Here is a 21,222-nt window from a genome sequence, read left to right as displayed (position 1 = left end):
CTGAATGAGGTCTCCATTTTAAAATATTTTCAACAATGCAGAAATATCTATTTTTGCTGCAGTGAATATAGAAGGATATTCAATTTGATATTGTTATTGCACTCTCATTTGCTCTGACAATGTAGCCACTTTTTGTATTTCTTTTCTCTGTACATTTGGAATGTCATTTTAAACTAACCTCTTACACGTTTCCCATTCACAGTTTCCCTATCTTTATAAGTGACCCAGAAAAGAAACTTGCAGAATGATGTGAAATTGTGGTGAACCATAGCTAAGCTAAGAACAAAATTTCTGATTTTGATATCCAGTCTATACCAAAAAGAGAAATTAATAACCGACCAAGAAGAAGAACCATCCATTGGTTTCAATAGGAAATTAGATTTATCTGGTATGAGCGATTACATGAATTTGCTTCTTGTATCCTAAAAAAGAAAATCTAAAAGTCTAATAAAAAAGTACATTTTTATAAAAAAAAATGTACAAATGTAAAAATGTAATTTTAAAAAATACTAATATTATTAAGTTAATTAAATAGCGCATTCGACCACAATTTGTCCTCCGAATTCTAGTACTGCATATTTTGGGACCACATCAGTTATTGTGATTGATTTACAGGTCTCATGTCACACTCAACAGTGCTCTTTAATGAAGTCTCGTGTACAGCTACACTAACACCCAAGTGGATTGGCAAGTGACAGAAGCTCAGCTAAATCCTCTGTTTACACTAGGGATTAACAGGGTAGAGCTTGAGAAGCAAACTGAGCGATCCATGGTCAAGGGAAACTGCTCTCTGTCAGCCCGTAGGGCACACACACAAAGCTAGGTCCAGGTAGGAAGTGACCCATAAATCTATCCCTACCAAGGATTTATTCAAAACCATTCTGCTTCATAGAAACTCCATATGACCATTAACCGGCCTGCAAGTCCTGCCAGGAGGCTTAATTACTGGTCTACAGAGCCCAATAACAAAAGCTGAAGAGATTTAGTCTAGGGATGATCTGCTTTAGACTGACTTGAGAGAGTCCATATAGAGAGACAGAAATAAAGAGGTATAGGAGAAAAGTCCCCCTGGGGATGCCGAATTGTAAGCCTTGCCAGGAAACCATCCCACTTCAGATGGGTTTAAATAATGCTACCCTCTTAAAATTTACATTCAGCTACGGCTTGCTTAACATCTGCTCAGACATGGGAAGTAGCTGTGATATTGTTAGCCTGAGCAGAAGAGCTTATTCTTGTATATAAATATTAGGAGATCTGAGTAAACAGGCAGCATTTGTGGCTGCGCCTTTGACCAGTGTTTTAAATGAATTAAACCCTAGTGTGCATCTCCAATTAAGCCACGTTAGCTCACATGCATGGAAGAGTCAGTCACCAGACAATGTCATAGGAAACTTTAACCCCATCATAAATGAGGTCCCTACAGAGGTGTTTTAAGGTAACCAACTGATGGAGAAAGGAGATTACCAGGGATTGCTATTTTTTTACATATGCTTCGGGAAAAAAAATGTAACCTCAACTCTCAGTAAGATTAAAAAAAAGTAGATTGCAAACATATGAAAGCCTAATCTAGGTTTTTATTTTTAATAATTAAATCTAACACTATCCAAATCCAAAACACTACAACAACTTTATTGCTTTACATTAACTTTATTGCTTTACATTAAATAAATATAATGAATAAAGTATTTTACAGCACCACCTTACTTACAGATTAGTGCAGGAATTGAGTCTGATTTTTGTAGTCAGAATCAGGTTAAGTTTTGTCCAATAATGCTGCCGAACTACAATATTTAAGCTGTGCCAAATTCAAAAACAAAAAAAAAAATAAAAAAAGCTAAATAGTTAAAATAAAAACAGTTGCAAAGTATATGGTCTATAAAAGGTACAAAAAGATCAGATACTGTTCACTGTGGAGTACACACTGGTACCTTTTATAGACTGTATTTTATCCTGGAATCTTATCTACGTGCGAACCCACTATGCGATTTTTTATGCGGTTGACGCAGTCTATCTGAATGTTTGAAAGTATATGGTATTTACACTTAATTGTGTTGAAAATGTCTCAAGATGAGACCCTGATCAAGATGGAATTATATTTAAATGATTGATTTTAGCCTCATTTTATAATACCGGCATGCTGCATCCAGTACGTACAATGTAACCTGTTGCTCTGTGATGGCAAACTAGCTTGCTAAACTGTGTGCTAATATCAACTTAAAAAAATGTCTCTGCTATTGGTATCTTTGTCCATAAAAGCTTAATCAGAACATTGTGAATCAAATATCAGTGTTTTAAACTGGAGCTTAATAAATGATGCAAGTATATTGCATCATCAGAACTTACATTTTAAAACAATTAAACATATTTAAGTAGAAGTACTTAAATGCTACACTTTACACTTCACACTTAAAGGAATACTTAAGTCATTTAAAAAAAAATGACTTTTACTCACCTGGGGCTCCCCTCAGCCCCCTGCAGCTGAACAGTGCCCTCACCGTGTCCCTCCGATGCGGCTGGTCTCGTCGGCGGCCACTTCCGGTTTGGCCGTCACCGGCCGACAGGCTGTGAACGCGGCTGATTATCCGCGTCCCCGGACGCAATAGCATTGTAGAAGGCGCTATTGCGTCCGGGGACGCGGATAATCAGCCGCGTTCACAGCCTGTCGGCCGGTGACGGCCAAACCGGAAGTGGCCGCCGGCGAGACCAGCCGCATCGGAGGGACACGGCGAGGGCACCGTTCAGCTGCAGGGGGCTGAGGGGAGCCCCAGGTGAGTAAAAGTCATTTTTTTTAAGTGACTTAAGTATTCCTTTAAAAATGTAAAGTTTGCAGCAAAGTAAAAGTTTAAAAATAACCTATTGGCAGTAAACAGACTAAGCATTTCTCAGAGTACTTTTATTACACTTACATGAATGTAAAAGCAAACAAAAAAAAAACAAACTATAAAAATCTCTCTCTGCAGGCTGATCATGTGATTCACACACCCATGCACAGGCAAGGAGAGTGTGCCTCACAGATGCATGTTAGGAGACCAAATGCTGCAATCAGCTCCACCTAGAATGTGCCCCACTTCACATCTTTAACTACTCTAGGTAGCAGTTCTACATATCAAGCACCATAAAAGGCTCACGTTTTCAGTATAGTTTGCCTTCTTGAAACAGAAGGTATTAGCGATAATTAAAGTGAACCTCCAGACTAAAAATCTACTCAGCAGCACTGGAAAGGCTCAGTGTTTCTTTAACAGTTTCACAGCATCAGAACTTTGTTTTTCTTACCGAAGTCTCATTTTTAGCTGCATTTTTAGCTAAGCTCCATCATGCTTTGCTGTGCAAAGCATGATGGGATTTCCTATGTTGTTATTCACGTTGCCTAGCAATTGGGAGGAGTGATCAGGACACAGGACAGTTGGAACTGTGTTCCATGCTCCCTGTCACCTCCTTTCAACCAAAAAGATGGCTGCCCTCAAGAAAGAGGAGCTGTCAGCCATACTATTTCAGGAAAAAAAAGCAAATATATAAGTAGATAAATACTTGCTCTACTTACATAACATATGTATTGCACTGTCCACGTTATGATTCCTGTGAATTTTATAAAGGAAAAGTAGAGAATCCTATTCTAGACAGTTTCCATATTTACTGTGGCTATTGTGAAGCCAATCGTGATTTAATATCCTCCCTTAGTCTCCTCTGCCTGATTTGCCCGTCCTTCACTATAGAAAGTGCATTGTTTCAGCCTGAGAATTTTTGGCCAATCAGAGAGGAACAGAGGTGTGGGAGGGGAAAACAGGAGGGAAAGAGGCTTTAGCCAATCAGGCTGCATTAGTTAAGTCTGAGGGGAAGTAGAGAAGCAAAAAAGGACAACCCAGCATGCCCTGCAACTTCTCTTTTGTGTACCAAATTTTCTGTGTACCAAATAAGAGTCAGGTAAACTGGGGAATAATAATTTATCAACAAGAAAAGTAATAGTGATTTTAACTTTCGGATTGAATGATTAGCATCCTTATTACTTGTTTACCAGATAAAAATAAATAATTGATTTTTGATTTTATGCCCGACAGTTACTCTTTAAATCACAAACATTTTCCTTTTCTTTTAAAACAGGGTGGGTAAGAGATTATATTACCTATCTATGTTAATTAACATAACTAATGTAACTTAATGACAGTATGTTTGTTTAGGTTAAAGTTCCTCTTGAACTACCTGTGGACCGCCGCAGTATAAATCTACGGTGGGCAGGGGGCGCTGCGGTTCTGACCTGACGTAAACTCTACATCCCATTGACCGTGCGCCCCCGCCTGTCCCCGCCGCTGTCACCGCAATATGCTGCCCTGCTGCTTCTATGACGGCAGAGCACTGTGAGCCGGGCAGGAGCCATTTTCAATGGCTCCTGGCCCTGTCATTGATATAAGCCATTCCCATTTGCTTACATGGAGTGACGGTCAGGAGCCAATGAAAGCGGCTCCTGACCGGCGCAAAGCGCTCTGCTGTCATACCGACAGCAGAGAGAGCAGCCTGCGGCGGAGACAGAGCGGCGTGACCATCGGATTTTAGCATCGATTCGTCGGGAAGCGGCGGTTTACTGGACCAGCACCCTCTGGTCCTTAAGGGGGCAGAGGGTGCTGGTCCCGAAGTGGTTAAGCTTGTGAGTAACTGTGGTCTTCCACAATGCATCACTACTGAATATGCAAATGATCTCTTTATATGCACCTAAGCAAGGCTTACATCCAGAACCACTAGTGTATAGCAAGCCTATAGCTTTTACAGAGCCTCATTATCCCAACATGCAGAAAGCCTGTTGCGGACTATTGGGCCTCCTCAGTACATGGCGGGGATTGATATGGCTGTATGGGATGGGGCTTTGACCAGTACAACAGTGTAACCAAGCAGCTCAGGGTGACACAAGCCACTAGGAAAGTATAGGAGACTAAAAGAGACTGAAAAGTCATCCTACTAAAAAGCAATGCCTTTTAGTAGGAGGGCTTTTTGGTCTCTTTTAGTCCACTATACTTTCCTAGTTGTTTTGAGTCACCCTGAGCTGCTTGGGTATTATTTTTCGGTAAGAACAGTAACACTCAACAAAGATTGCTCTGATGATTCAGAACAACAGTCAAACATGTACTCTGGAGAGGTATGGTTAAGGTAAAAGGCTAAACATTTTCTGAAAAAGGCTAAGCCCACTTTCAAAAGTATTATCAGGTGTTAACGGTTTATGTTCAGCACTAGCATAGCATAGTTACCTTAATGCTACCCATGCTTGGGAATCGTCACCATATCTCATATTAAACCGTTGACCTCTTACTTATCTATCTTTAAACAGGAAAACTGCTGTAAGTGATGGACTTTGCTGCACCAACCATAAAACAGCCAGCATGTTTCTCATTAAAGTGAACCTCCAGACTAAAAATCTACTCAGCAAAACTGAAAAGGCTTGGTGTTTCTTTAACAGTTTTACAGCATCAGAACTTTGTTTTTCTTACCAAAGCATCATTTTTAGTTGCATTTTTAGCTAAGCTCCACCCATCAAAGAAAACTGCCCTGGCTTTTTTCCCCTGATGCTGTGCAAAGCATGATGGTATTTCCTATGTTGTTATTCACATTGCCTAGCAACTGGGAGGGGTGATCAGCACATAGGACAGTTGGAACTGTGTCTCATGCTCCATCACCTCCTTTTAACCAAAAAGATGGCTGCCCTCATGAAATCAAACATTTGCCTGTTCTTTTAAAACAGGGTGGGTAAGAGATTATATTACCTATCTATTTTAATTAACATAACTAATGTAACTTAACCCATTCACGTTCCGTCATTTTCACTTGAGAAATGTTCACCTCCCATTCATTAGCCTATAACTTTATCACTACTTATCACAATGAACTGATCTATATCTTGTTTTTTCCACCACCAATTAGGCTATCTTTGGGGGGTACATTTTGCTAAGAGCCACTTTACTGTAAATGCATTTTAACAGGAAGAATAAGAAAAAAACGGAAAAAATCATTATTTCTCAGTTTTCAGCCATTATAGTTTTAAAATAATACATGCCTCCATAATTAAAACTCACATATTGTATTTGCCCATATGTCCCGGTTATTACACCATTAAAACTATGTCCCTATCACAATGTATGGCGACAATATCTTATTTGGAAATAAAGGTGCATTTTTTCCGTTTTGCATCTATCACTATTTACAAGTTAAAAATAAAAAAAATATAGAAATATATCATCTTTACATTGATATTTAAAAAGTTTAGACCCTTAGGTAAATATTTACATGTTTGGTTTTTTTTGTAATGTTTTTTTTTTTTTATATATATTAAACATTTTATTTGGGTAGTTTTGGGAGGGTGGGATGTAAACAATAGGTTTATAATGTAAATGTGTGTTCATTTTTATTTTTTTTTACTTTTAGTTGTAGTATTACTTTTTGGCCACAACATGGCGGCCATGAGTTTGTTTACATGACGTCACCTTAAGCGTAACATACGCTTGGAGCGACGCATGGGGGAGGTAACAGCCAGAAAAGGCGCAGCTTCCGAGAGAAGCTGTCGCTTTTTCAGCAGGGGAGAGGAATCAGTGATCGGGCACCATAGCCCGATTCACTGATTGCCTGGCTAACGAACTGCGGGACGGGAGCATGCGTGCATGTGCGCGATCGGCCGTGGGAGCGCGCATGGTTTCTGGGCGTAGTTTCTATGCCCAGGAACCAAAATAGGTTAATGACAGTACGTTTGTTTAGGCTGAAGTTCCTCTTTAAATATTCTATACAATATGATATGTTAAAAAGGAAATCCTACAACTATTATTTTGCACTAAGATACATGTTCAAGAAACTTTAGATCATTGACTTCCTATGGGGTTTATTTTCCCATTTGTCTAAACCGCACCCTTAAATGATAGTATGTTGTTCTTCTATAAGTCAGACACTATTCAAAAACCTCCTGCAAGTGCCATGAGGTCTGACTGCTTTGCATGTAAAATAAGTAAATACCGTATTTTTCAGACTATAAGACGCACTTTTTCTCCCCCAAATTTGGGGGTGAAAAGTGAGTGCGTCTTATAGTCCGAATGCTACATATTTTGGCCAGTGCAGCTGTCTCTTCCACCCTCCCCCAGTAATCCCTGCGGTAATTTACCAGCATGTGGAGGAGCCTGAGGAGAGCGGCGAGGCTGAGAATACTGTAGCAAGTTTTAATTGCATGCCGCGATGCCCGCTGCCTATCTACTGCTATAATGGTGATCAGAGAGATACAGGAAGTTGGGCTGCTGATGTAATAGTAGAGCGCTGAGGCTGTTATCAAGATCTGTATCGGGCTTACCGTAATTGCCTGCCCGCTGTTTATCTGTTGCTATGTCGAGTGAAGTGAGAGAGGAAGCCGGGCGGCTCATAGCCAGCTCGCACGCTGCTATGAGCCGGCTCGCACGCTGCTATGAGCCGGCTCGCACGCTGCTATGAGCCGGCTCGCACGCTGCTATGAGCCGGCTCGCACGCTGCTATGAGCCGGCTCGCACGCTGCTATGAGCCGGCTCGCACGCTACTAAGAGCCGGCTCGCACGCTACTAAGAGCCGCCCGGCCTCCTCTCTCACTTCACCCGACATAGCAACAGATAAACAGCGGGCAGGCAATTACGGTAATCCCGATACAGATCTTGATAACAGCCTCAGCGCTCTGCTATTACATCAGCTGCCCAACTTCCGGTCTTCCTCTGATCACCATTATAGCAGTAGATAGGCAGCGGGCATCGGGGCATGCAATGAAAACTTGCTACAGTACTCTCATCCTCGCCGCTATCCTCAGGCTCCCGTGCCCGGACGTACAAGGAAGTGGAGGGCGGAGCTGCATGGCGGAGGTGAACAGCGGCGCCACAGTCGAATACCTCTCTCGTGGCTGCCGCTAATGGCTCTCCAAGCCTCCATACGTGATCTGAGGGGCTTCTATGTGGTCCCCTGCTGCTGTTGCCAAACGCACCTTCCTCCTGGATAGAAGTTAACAGACACTAGCTGGGGTGCCCACCTCTTCATAACCCTGCCTGGTGGCTGCAATTGAATGGCCAGGTGAAGACCTATAATTACTATAAGGACACAAAATGTATGTGAGTACTGTTAAGAATGCTGATTGTTTGTGCTAGCTGTGCACTGGCTGTTTTTTAAATGCTGTCTTTGCAAGCTTTTTGGTCTTGTGATTGATTTCCATAGGTTGTAGTTCTAGTTGCAGGCCCCTGGAGTGTTGTTCTTCAATGGGGTACTCCACATTGCAGTTATATTGCAACACAAACCTCCTGTTCTAGCTTCAATTAGGGTATAACAACTGTAACTGGGAGAAGGAAATTTTTGGGGGGTCAAAAGAATAACAGAATTCCTAAGACTGCTTGGGTGGGGGGAGCTCCACAAGATGCTCCTGCACCATAGATGCACCTAGTTTTATATTTTTTTCCTGATTTTTGTGTTTTAAATCTAGGTGCGTCTTATGGTCCGGAGTGTCTTATAGTCCGAAAAATACGGTAAATAAATAAAAATTGGTTGTCAAGATGCTTGCAGGAACACACGACAATCGACCTGAGCAAAGTGTGACTCTAGAGCAGTGATGGCTAACTTTGGCACTCCAGCTGGGACAAAACTACAAATCCCATTATGCCTCTGCCTCCTTGAGTTATGCTTAGAGCTGTCATAGTATTGCAATGTCTCATGGGACTTGTAGTTCCACCACAGCTGGAGTGCCAAGGTTAGCCATCACTGCTCTAGAGCATGTTCATCCTGTCTCTATCATTAGTGGCAGCATGCACACATGTTTAAGGCTCTACACTCTTGAATGGCAGTCTGAGTTTTAAAAGTTCAATACTGATGATTGGGTAGACGGACTCAATGAGAATCTGTGGGGGTCAACCTTCTAATTATAATGATCTCACTTGGCTCAGCATAACAGCAGGATGACTCCTCCTGTCCCTACAGCTAACTATGCCCGAATAGTAGTAATAACTTATTTTTGACTACTGTTTTTGTCTCTTTGTCTCTTCAATTTCAAGCATAACCTTTGCATCCAGGCTACCAAATCAGCGCTACTGGAGAGAATATTGATCAAGTTGCTATTCAAGTGGCCTGCTGGTCTTCCTGCTGGGATCATGCTAAGTTCAACAAGGAAGATGCCGCATGAAGACACCATCAACACATTTTACAGGGTCAAAGTTAATTCATTTCATGGTTAAACTGAATAAATGTAACAAGATAGAAATGCATGATCCTAATAGAAAACAGGATAAAAGGGTGAAAACAAATATCTTCTCTCAGCCACGTTGCAGGAGATACCTTTACTACAAAATGCATCCTCACACACCTGACTTCTGTTTTCTTTTACCTATGTCGTTGTCAAAAATTTTTTAACCAGCTCTAAAAATTCAGAGCAGTAGGGCCAAAATGATATATATCTCATTGTATCTGTAATACATTTCAGGTGTTAAATTAAAGAAATGAGGGGTGACAGCTGTGAGAAGAATAAACAAATTGTTCTTTTTGAGGGCTGGGCTGTCACATCTATTTTATAATTATACGCTTCAAAGGCATATTAAAGATATGGAGAATAATGCATATATTTGAAAATGTGAACTGTAACGCTGTTTGGAAACTTTATTGGAAAAGATGTGAATATTTGCAAGCAGCATTTTCACTTCAGCTGAAGGGGGGGGGGGGGGGGGGGGGACACAATGGAATTAGCTCTATATTTCACGGTTATTTACTAATATTATAAGGTATAAAAGAAGTAAATGGATTAAAAAAAAAAAAAAAACCTTAAAAGTAAAGTTCTTTATTTTAGCGATTAGATGGCATTTGGAAGATCTGGTGCTGAATGACTGTGGAACGTTTTTTTGTTAATGAAGTTCTAAAATATAAGGTGTGAATAAATCCTTCTAGCAAAGGCCTTACAGAAGGGGATCAATACTGATCATTTCCCAAAAGAAACCTCCCAGGAGTGTCTTCACAGATCAGCAATGGCCCACAGATCAGCGATGGTCCACAGATCGGTGGCTTCTGTCTGATCCAAATCGATAATAGCTGGTCCAAGCAACTATCATCTCACATCTATGAATAACTCTGTGAGCATTTATTAAATACTTTAGATGAATAAAGGATGCTTAAAAAATGTGAGACTGTGGTTCACCACAATTCACCCAGCAATCTATAATCCCAACAAGGAAACACCCTGCAAATACACATTGGGCATCTATGCAGTATGGTATAGGCTTTATAGGACATTTACAAAAAATGCATTCAGAGTGGACCTAAACTCAGAACTTCCTCACTGCTCTAAAAGATAAGCAACAGCATAATAACCTTTAACAAAAAACATTTCTTGCTTACAGAACAATAAATCTGCAGTGTGTCTACTTCCTGCTTTCATAGAAGCAGACAAAAAGTTAACATTCTGTGATTACATATTAGCTGTGTCTGCTGAGGACTGCCAAATTTCTGTGCAGACACAGCTGAGAGTTCAAATTACACTTGTGAGTACTTACAGATGAGGGGAGTTAGACAGGCTCTTCTCTCAAAAAAAAACAAAAAAACAACCAGGGTGCATTTCTCTCTGTTCTGGGCAAAATTAAATATAAAGAAACACGCTTGATATAATTAACCAAGAACAACAAATTTATAGTTTTAGAAAATTATTAATCTTATTTAAGCAAAGCCAAATTAGTATTTTAGCTAATTAAAAGCAATAGTAAATGCATGGAAATTGTTTAGAACCAGTTATCATGTACTACGATTCAATATATATTTGTCAAGGGGTACTTGTGATAATGTTTCTATGCCAGGGGGTACTTGGTGAGTAGAGGGTTTCAAAAGGGGTACATACCAATAAAATGTTGAGAAACAGAGCTTTAGAACATAGGTATTAAACACATGGTACATGACTAAAATAACAAAGTTTAATGCAGTACCTGCTTGCGTTCGTAATCTCCTTTCTCAGCCTGTGCCCTCCGTTTGGCACTGTCTTGCTGCTATGCTCCATTTTCATGCCTTCCTTGACTAACATTAGTCATGACTGTTGATATGGAACTAGCTGCATGTGCAATAGAGTCCTTTCATACACACAGACGCCCCTGTGCTCGCTCTTGGCGGCTCTCCTTTTGCCTGGGGCTCGCTCAAAGCACGTCGTACAGTGCATGTGAAGCCACGCCCCCCCAGACCGCCACAGGTGGATGTATGAGGAGGAGAGCCATCGGGAGTGAGCTCAGTGCCGTCTGCACAACTAAAAGGACGCAAATGTCTAAAAATTCTCAAATACTCTCAAATATCACATGCTGTTACTTGAACTTTTTAAAATTAGCCTATACACTGTTCTAGAAAAATCAATAGTTAAATACTTGCACTGGGATGGAGGCTGAAGTGAAGTACCGTGACCAGATTCCTGGTGTCACGTGATGGCCAACAAAACTGCCCATTTTCACATGTCATAATTATTCAAGCTGTCATCTGGGTATTAGCAGATTATAATCATCACTAGGGGTCATAAGATGTGTATTCCGATTTACAACAGACAGCGGGAACAGAAGGCAACATTCTAACATTTGTGAACTGTCCAGTTGCTGGAATAGTGCTGTGAAAATAAACTGATAACATCAAAATATTTCAGTCTTTTCTAAGTATAAGCTAGTCTTATGTTTTCAAAATGTTTCAGAGTGAACCTAAAGCAAATATGTTCTATGTTTATTGAGCTCCCATACAGACAAAAGTTTAACTTTTTATCTGTTCTCTGCCCTCAGAAGTGTTTCTCAGCCACACAAGAGTTTTATGACCTGAAAGCCCAGCCTGATTGGTAGTCAGTCACTCAGATGCAGCTCCTTCTGCTACTGGTGCACACTAGCTAGTGAAGCAATGATGTGGATTAGACCATCCTTCCACCAATGAGCTGTGTTTAAGCATTATATACATTTCACTGCATTCACACTCTGTAACTATTTGTTTCTTATCCCTGATGAAGCGATGGTGTCCCCTCGGGAAACGAATTAATTCTAACATGTCAGTTAATGTTTTAATACAATAATGAACTCTTTCCTTATACTGGAGAGCACTTCTCACTTATTAGTCCACACATGCCAGAAACGGGAGAGGTGTCTGGAAACAGCATTCCTCATCACCTTCTGGAGACGCACAGAGACCTGCAGATGAACGGATGCTGCCTAATGCCAGGGAGTGAATCTACTCATAAGCTTTATTTGCTAATTAGTCAATATTGACTCTCTCTGTAACAACTCAAGGTGCGCTACTTAAAGGGGTTTAAGCCCCCCATACATTTAAAGAGCACTTTTGGCCAAAAAAAAGTTATTTTAAATCAAAGATGAAAAATTATCTCCTAGGAGAAAACCCAGGAGAAAAAGTAAATTGCATGTGGACCCTGGTCTTCATGCTGGTTGCATGTGCGTGATTAAGAGCTGTTTCAGACGTATGTCTGGCAAGCTTTTGCCAGACGTCGTGCTCAAACTAAGCATTCAAAGCTAGCGGTTCGGGTCCCTGCACTGCTTTCCCGGCGTTTACCACCTTCGAAAGCAACATGTTGCTTTCCAGATGAGACGAGACACCGGGATCTACCACTAGGCTTTCATGAAAGCCTACAAAAGCCAATGCAGAACGCTCCCATTCACTTGAATGGGATGGTGGTAGATCCCGGTAATCAATGTGTCTAAATGCCGGCAGTAAAAGGTGGGAAAGCATTCACGTGAACCAGCCCTTAGAGAACATTATAGCTAGCAGCTCCGTTTTACAGCCAGATAAGTAGCACTTCCTGCAGGTGGTCCTCCAAGACTGCTCTCATAGCGATCTTACAGCAGCTATATGTTAAGCTGGCAGAGTTGACAGAGGATTCCTAAGCTAAAAGAAATACAAGGGATGCCATCTTTATTTCCTTGCCGAGCTTATCTTTTGGATTCAGCAAAACTTGAGTCTCACACCTACAGGAAGCAAACAGCCAGTGGAGTCAGAACAGCTGATATGCATACTTGTTCTGAGCCAGGAATTCAGAAGATATTAGAGGCAGATGCCAGAGCAGCAGCCAGCCAAAAAGATGTGTGAGACCGCACACAAGCGATGTCGGGGAATGAGTGTGCAGCGGATCCACCCCTGTACCCACAGGGTATAGCGTATAGTTTCTCCAAGGTGATCCAGCACAGCTCTTTTATCAGAAAATTACTTTATTGGATCATAAAAAGTACATACATCATAGATGCATAGTGGCCACTATGCAGCTATGATGTATGTACTTCTTATGATCCAATAAAGTAATTTTCTGATAAAAGAGCTGTGCTGGATCACCTTGGAGAAACTAAGAGCAGCAGCCAGGACAATAAAAATGGCACCTTGCATATTCATCTCACTTCAGGATTGTTTTAAGGCCCATAAATGGGATGGTTTAAAGTTGGCTGAGACAACCGATAATAACCGCCTCTGCTGCTAATCTGAAGTGTACAGTAGCTCCAGACTAGAGATGTGGCGAACGGTTCCCGAACCGTTCGCCGGCGAACATCTCTGAATCCCTGGGGGTTTGACTACTTCTGGGTCGCTTTGACCCGGAGTAGTACGCCTGCGCTGTCCGTCGGAGCGCGTCCTAGATCGCGCTCCTGTTGCCGGGCACTTTCTGCGCATGTGCGTGACGTCATGAACGACGTCACGCTCATGCACAGAGAGTGCCCGGCAACAGGAGCGCGTTCTAGGACGCGCTCTGCCAGGCAGCGTAGGCGTACTACTCCGGGTCAGAGCGACCCGGAAGTAGTCAAACCCCCAGAGATGTTCGCCGGGCGAACAGTTCGCCACATCTCTACTCCAGACCCCCACACTGCAAACAATCCTTCAGGCGGATTGCCCAGTTTACATGAACTGCCACGCCTACTTCACATAACACATTACCTGAAGCAGAGATCCTAACATTCAAATGTATTGTGTCACACAGACATACAAAGAAAATCATGGACATAAACAACAATGTCACAATAGCCTGCAAACGTTAATTTGTTAACCTACAAATGCATTAGCCTGAAACTGATTAGCATGTGGTCACCAAGACCGATCGAATAGACTTCCTGCTTGTGGCACTTCAGGTTTTTTAGTCCAGGCAGAAAACGCTAACTGTAAAATCCATCTAGAGATGCTTCTGCATACTCTCTATTTACCACCTCTCTAACTCCTTAGGCAACAGCATTATCAGTTTCTAATTGTAAAAATGATCATCTAAACGACATGTGGTTGAGCAATCTCTCTGCCTTTGCTACAGAGACATGGATTTGCTAACCTTGTCCCATAATTGCAAAACCAGAAAGAATGCAAATAATTCTATACTTTTTGTTGTCATTATTCTTTTAAATTAGTGCCTTTCCTCTTTAAAATAATGATAGAAATCGACTTTGCAGCATTGCCAGTGCATAATACTGCCTTATAATGAGGCGTGTTCCTCAGTGTAGTTTCTGCTCGGTAATTATTTCAGTCTCACAAACGCGAACCTTCATCTACCATCACTCACCAGCAGCTTGGAGAACCATCTGCAGCGTTGCTTTGGCCTGTTCAGCAGGAGACTAAAAACAAAGACAAAAAGCATATTTACCATACATTATGGTACTAATCAAAGGCACAGTGTTTTTATAAAGAAGAAACAGCACTGAAATAGACCAAAACATCTATAAAAGAGCATATCCCTCCTAATTTCTATGCAATATCCCTGATTTGAAAAGACATTCAACCATTATGCATCATCCCCATCTCCTAGCCTATCCCTATACCAGTGATTTTCCATTTAATTGTTAGGATATATTCACTACTTCCAATGTAAATTGATGTCTGCACGCCTCTCTCAGTAATATTAAATTATAAAAGAAAAAAAGGAAAGGAATAAAACTCTATGTATTTTCTCAGAGAATCAGGTTTTAGTTATTGAACAAGACGTTAAAGGCAAATAAAAATACTTCTGATAACTATTTTGCATCTATCCTTTTGAGAGTATTTTTAACGAGTAAACACGCATGGATACATAAAAATAATGCATTCTGCTTTAAGCATGAACCTCCACTAATACGTAAGCTTTTTTTTTTAAATAACCAACCAGCATTCTGCAGGACAAAGTAAAGAGACAAATAATAATACTAGTCTCAATAACTTGCAAAACTAAATGCAGATTTATTATGAAACACAAAGTAAATGTCAAAACAGTGAATGCTAGATTTATAGAAGTATACTTTAGGTATTATTAAAACATTTTAAAAGCCCAATATGTATACTAATATAAATATAAAATATAAAATACAAACAAAGATAGATGTGCATACCTTTTAGTGTATAACCTGTATAGTTTCTATGAATATAAATATACTGTATAAATATAAATATATATTAGACAGGTAGATAATTTGTACGCGAACCATGTATTTTGCTTGTATATATTTTATTATCATTTATATTACAGTGTGTGCATTCCTGTGAGTGTCGGGATCACTGCCTTCTATAGGTGCAAAGTACCAAAAACCTGGAGGCAACCACGGGAAGGAGGTGTTTTGCCGAAGAGCGGATAGGAGGGCCCACACTTGGGAGATGTGACTAGGTCTTTATGACCAAACTGTATATTGGATTGATTTATTTATGATACAATGCAAGAGTGAAACCATAGGTATAAGCAAGTAGCACAGGATCAAATTAAGGTACTGGGTCAAGCTCAGGTTATGACAACAGTCAAGTAAAAGATAAAATAAAAAAGAACAGTCAAACAACAACAGAATTAATTCCCCTTCCCTTCTTCTATGTCAGTACTTTGTGGAACCAAACGTTAAAGAGAAATCATGACCAAAGATTTAATTTCATCCCAATCAGTAGCTGATATCCCCTTTCACATGAGAAATCTTTTGCTTTTCTCAAACTGATCATCAAGAGGCTCAGTATGGCTGATATTGTGGCGAAACCCCTCCCACAGTGTGATGTCAGTACCATGGTCCTGACATCACACTATGGGAGCCTTGTTACATTGTGAGAAATAACAGCTGTTTCCAACTGCCAAAAAAGCAAGCAGAAGTAGCTGTGTAAACATTTTCCTACTTTTCATGTTAAATATCAAAGGCAAAAACTGTAATTTATTGAGGGTAGGATTTAGCTATATTGGGACAAATCAATTGCAGAGAGAGTTGCATATCAGACTACAGAAAGCAAATATCAAACATATCAAACTCTGAAAAGCAAAAACCGTATGAAAAAGCTGTGACAATTAGTTCTCTGCTCTCTTCAGACACGTCAGTCAGAAACACAGGACACAGGAGCTGCAGCTGTTGGGAGCTCTCTTCTCTGTCACACACAGAGCTACACATAGAGTTAACTGATCAAGTGTGAGGGGAATTTCCCCTCTCCTCATGGCTCAGTCAGCCGTCAGTTTTGGCGTCAGTAAAGTTTGAAAGTATTTTGATAACAGTAAAAAAAAAAGTTGCTACTAAAATGTATACACCAGTACTTAGCAGCACTTCCCAAACAATTCCTGTGTCAATTGAAAAAAATATGTGAATCGATAGTATTCCTTTACGGAGTGTTTTGGCAAAGCTCAATCAGGACTTAAGGAGTTTTTCTTGAGGAGTGTTTGTTTTCTTACAACACTCCTATAAAAGTCACATTTGTGGAGTTTGCATGGGAAGGTTAATACTGTTGTCACAAGCACACAATGACTACTCCTAAACAAACTTTCTGTAGTTGTTTTATCCACTTAAGTACCAGTGGTCTCTGCCCCCTTAAGGACCAGAGACCGCTGGTACCAGAAATGGCAGAACACCAATGAATCGCCGCCGCAGTTTCACGGAAGGTCATTATGTCACATATACCAAGAACTGTAACTTTTTTTTTTAAAGTAGAATAAAGATGGCCATACAGGACGTACTTCAGGTTTCCTCTAAGCAACAGGGATTACAACCTTGCTTCCTTCAACATAATCAAGTTTTTCAAACCTATATTTAACACTAAGGCCCAAATGCAATTCACTTTCTCACCTGAGTTTTCTCCTAGGTGATATTTTCATACCTTGCCATAAAATGCCCTTTAAAGGGAACCTTAACTGAACGGGGGTAAAGAGTTTCACTTACCTGGGGCTATTACCAGCCCCCTGCAGCAGTTCTGTGCCCTCGGAGCCGCTCTGGAATCCTCCGGTCCCCCGCTGTCACTTAGTCTCGTTTTTGACGACTCACCAGTCGGCCGGCCGCCATGCGTATTATTGGACGCATTCCCTACTGCAATTAGCGCTGTTGTGGAATGCGGAGACGCATATTTTTGTACGCGTTGCAGTCCGCAACAGCGCTAATAAGCGTCCTAAGTGAAACTCTTTACCCCCCGTTCAGTTAAGTTTCCCTTTAGAGGGGTTCTGTGTTGGGGGGGGGGGTTTGAATATAAAAACGGACACTTACCTGGGGCTTCTACCAGCCCCCTGCAGCTGACATGTCCCGTTCCGTCCTCTTGCGATCCTCGGTTCCCGGCCGCCGGTCCCGGTCCGATAATCTTCTAACAAGTCGAATAGTGCTCGCTCCAGCGCGTCATGGTGGGCTTACTGCGCAGGTGCAGTATGAAGTTTTCTTGTACTGTGCCTGCGCAGTAAGCTCCCAATGACTCTGTGTGGGAGCAAGCACGCGTGTGGCCACGGGCGTGCAGGCGGATCAGATGCTGCATTAGACCGGGAGCGGTGGTGGGAAATGGTGGTTTATTGGAGGGCGGCATGGGATATTACAGCTGCAGGGGGCCGGTAGAAGCCACAGGTAAGTGTCTGTTTTATCTCCGCGCCCCCCCCCCCCCCCTTCCCTTCCCACAGAACCCCTTTAAACCACCAGCAAACAAGAAAAAAATCAAATCAAATTTGGTAGTACTTTTTTTTTGCCAACTTTTGAGAACTTTTTTAATTGTAAAATGCTAAAAAGTTATTTTTTAGAGAAGATGAAAATTATCTTCTAGGAAGTAACTCAACACTCAAACATTACTTCATTCACATTTTCTCTTAAGTTTTCTCCAAGGTGATAATTTTTCATCTCTTTCAAATCATTTTTTGGCATTTTACAATAAAAAAAATTACAAAAAGTAGTAGAAAAAGTACTATTAAAATGTTTTTGTGTATTTTCTTGCTTGGTGGGGGCTGAAAATTGTTTTATTAACAAGGTTTGCAAATATCAACTTGGAGAAAGCTAAGGAGCAAAAGTGAATTGCATATGGGCCTATGTGCCCTTTGCCATTGTTAATGGATCTAAAAGCTGTGTACATGTGACTAATATCAGAGAGGGAATGGCTGGAAGAACTAGGTAAGACGTGTACCTAGAACTAGGTAAATTCCAATTAGATTAATCAGAACATTTGTACTTGACACAACCATTTAAATGTTTTTCTTCTTAAGGTTTTCAGCTGTATAAATGTTTTATATTTCCCAAGTCAGTTGTATAGTTAGTTAAATGTACTGTGTTTGTTTGTAACTGATGGACTTTTGTATTCACTTGAATGGCAGTTGCAGAGTGATCAGCTCCAGAGACAATACAATTAGTGGATTCTGCCAAATGAAATTGCTCATTATCAGTAACACAACTGGTGGTGATATTCCAACCCATGCAAAAGAGTATTTTGCTTAGCAAACCTTTAAAGCAGATTACAAAGTATAAATACATAAATAAATAAAAATGGGTAGTGAAAGCCCTCCTGGAATAACTGAACTAACTTCAGGATTAGGCTTAATTCAATACATTATAGAGTTCTTCTTTTAATATACAGTATGCGATCAATGCAAATAAAACTTTACATTGGACATATCAGCTACGATGTCGATGAAAATTTCGGTTTTACTGCAAGGTTGGGTAGTAGAAAAGCAAAAGCAACACAAGCTCCATGAAATAATGCTTAAGAAACAAATTTCCTTTGGCCTTGAGATACCTTTGAATTACTGCAGAGTCTGGAAGCCTTTTAGAAAATCTTATGTTATAAAACCGCTTGAAAATATATCTCTTTTTACATAAACATATATATTGCCATCCGCATATAAACCATTTTTAAAGTTGAACTTCAAATGGCAGTGGTGCAGCTGGTAGCATATACCTTATATTGTGGAAAAAATAAAAGTACAAGATCCCTCTTTTCTGGCCTTAATCTTACATTTATACCCATTGCTGCTATTGAGAAGTTGAACAATAAATAAAAAACAAAATAATGCAATTTTAAACACATCAGTGATGATATGCAGAAAAACATATTTATGGTATATGCCAGTCTAACCCAGAAAACACTTGATTTTCTTATTTATGACATGGATTCATACGGTGCCAGCATTTTACACAGTCCTGCATAGAACACATAAGACAAAGACAAATAAGACAAAACATTTATATTGCACTTTCCTCCTGGGAGACTCAAAGCGCCAGAGCTGCAGCCACTAGGATGCGCTCTATAGGAAGTAGCAGTGTTTGGGAATCTTGCCAAAGGTCTCCTCACTGTCACTGCTGCTGGCTTACTGAACAGGAGGAGCCAAGAATCAAACCCCGGTCTCTTGTGTCAGAGGCACATATGGATATCTACACAAGGATTTTTTACTTGCTTCCACGATTCCCCTTAAAGGGACTCTGAACACCTCTCATGGGCATGCCTTTAAGCCAGACGACTTCCAACAAAGTCGTGCTATGACCGCTCTGGAGGAGCCTCTTGCAATGGCCATGCGTGTCAATTCCTCTTCTTGCTTCATTCAGTGATACACCTCTCTAAGGGCCCGTTTCCACTTGTGCGGTGGGAATCGATGCAGTAAAAATTTGCATGTGGTTGTATGGGAATTTTCATGCAAATTCGCATGGATGACGATGTATGCAAATTTAACCATGGCAGTGCCTGTGTGCTTTTCCATTGATTCCATGCGAATTCGCATGAAAATTTGCATACCAAAACCGCATGCAAATTCCCTATTAAATACATTGCATGCGAATCGCATAGCGGTATGCGAATTCTGATGGCTCTGCCATGCAGATTTTTTCTGCACAGAAAAACGCTCAGAACTCCTGACAAGTGGAAACAGTCCCATCCACTTGTATTGTCTATGCGAATCTGCATGCAGGAAACGCATGCAGATTAGCTCAAGTGGAAACGGGCCCTTAGAGAGGAGACAGGGGTGACCCGGAAGTTATAACACAGCCAAGATGGCAGCCGTGATTTTTAAACTTAAATCGAATGAAAACTATTTGGTGTAGAACGGCGATTCAGACATCAAATGAAAGAAGAGAGCACAAGCTACTGAAAGCATCTTTAAAGGGAACCTTAACTGAACGGGGGGTAAAGAGTTTTACTTACCTGGGGCTATTACCAGCCCCCTGCAGCAGTCCTGTGCCCTCGGCGCCGCTCTGGAATCCTCTGGTCCCCCGCTGTCACTTAGTTTCGTTTTTGACGACTCACCAGTCGCCAGCCGCCATGCGTATTATTGGACGCATTCACCAACACAATTAGCGCTATTGCGGACCGCAACGCGTACAAAAATACGCGTTGTCGCATATCTACGTGTGCGGAATGCGGCAACGCGTATTTTTGTACGCGTTGCGGTCCGCAATAGCGCTAATTGCATTGGTGAATGCATCCAATAATACGCATGGCGGCCGGCGACTGGTGAGTCGTCAAAAACGAAACTAAGTGACAGCGGGGGACCAGAGGATTCCAGAGCGGCGCCGAGGGCACAGGACTGCTGCAGGGGGCTGGTAATAGCCCCAGGTAAGTAAAACTCTTTACCCCCCGTTCAGTTAAGGTTCCCTTTAAGTATTTTGCAGTACTGGTCAGAGTCTTAAAGGCATGCCCATGAGAGAAGCTCAGAGTCCCTTTAACATACCTAGCCATTTTGGTGACCACAGCATGTATGTAGGCTTTGCTATTAACTGCTAAAGTCAGCAGGAAATGACGCAAAAATTATACAAAATTACGATTCCTGGTTACGTTTACATGCAAAATTAATGTTGCATTGTAACTGCAAATTATGATGCAAATTTATGATTATGCAAAATTTGTGCTCATTACTAAATCTAACCAAGGAAGCCGAATTGTTTGCATACAGCTATAGCAGTACATTATGCAACTTAAACCTTTAGCTTATCTACTTGGTTTAAAGATGGTATTTCAATCTCAGTGGTGAAGCATTGTATCCAGCTGCATTTTCAGTATAAACTACCTATGATGCGCAAGATTCCTTAACTAAAAATCAAAGAAGAATGGAAATAGCTGAATTATTTTGAG

At 41.0% G+C, this 21,222-nt stretch overlaps 1 protein-coding gene across 1 annotated transcript in view; it reads right to left on the bottom strand.

Moving 5' to 3' along the window:
• Window positions 1-21,222, bottom strand: part of RSRC1 (arginine and serine rich coiled-coil 1) — a 370,688-nt gene that overhangs the window by 178,483 nt on the left and 170,983 nt on the right. The window contains exon 6 of the mRNA XM_068279276.1: window positions 14,498-14,549. Within this exon, the coding sequence (XP_068135377.1) occupies window positions 14,498-14,549 (52 nt within the window). The remainder of the gene's footprint in view (window positions 1-14,497; window positions 14,550-21,222) is intronic.

This window comes from Hyperolius riggenbachi, chromosome 4 (assembly GCF_040937935.1).
Source record: "Hyperolius riggenbachi isolate aHypRig1 chromosome 4, aHypRig1.pri, whole genome shotgun sequence".
Taxonomy (NCBI): domain Eukaryota; kingdom Metazoa; phylum Chordata; class Amphibia; order Anura; family Hyperoliidae; genus Hyperolius; species Hyperolius riggenbachi.
This window is presented reverse-complemented; position numbering and strand designations above follow the sequence as displayed.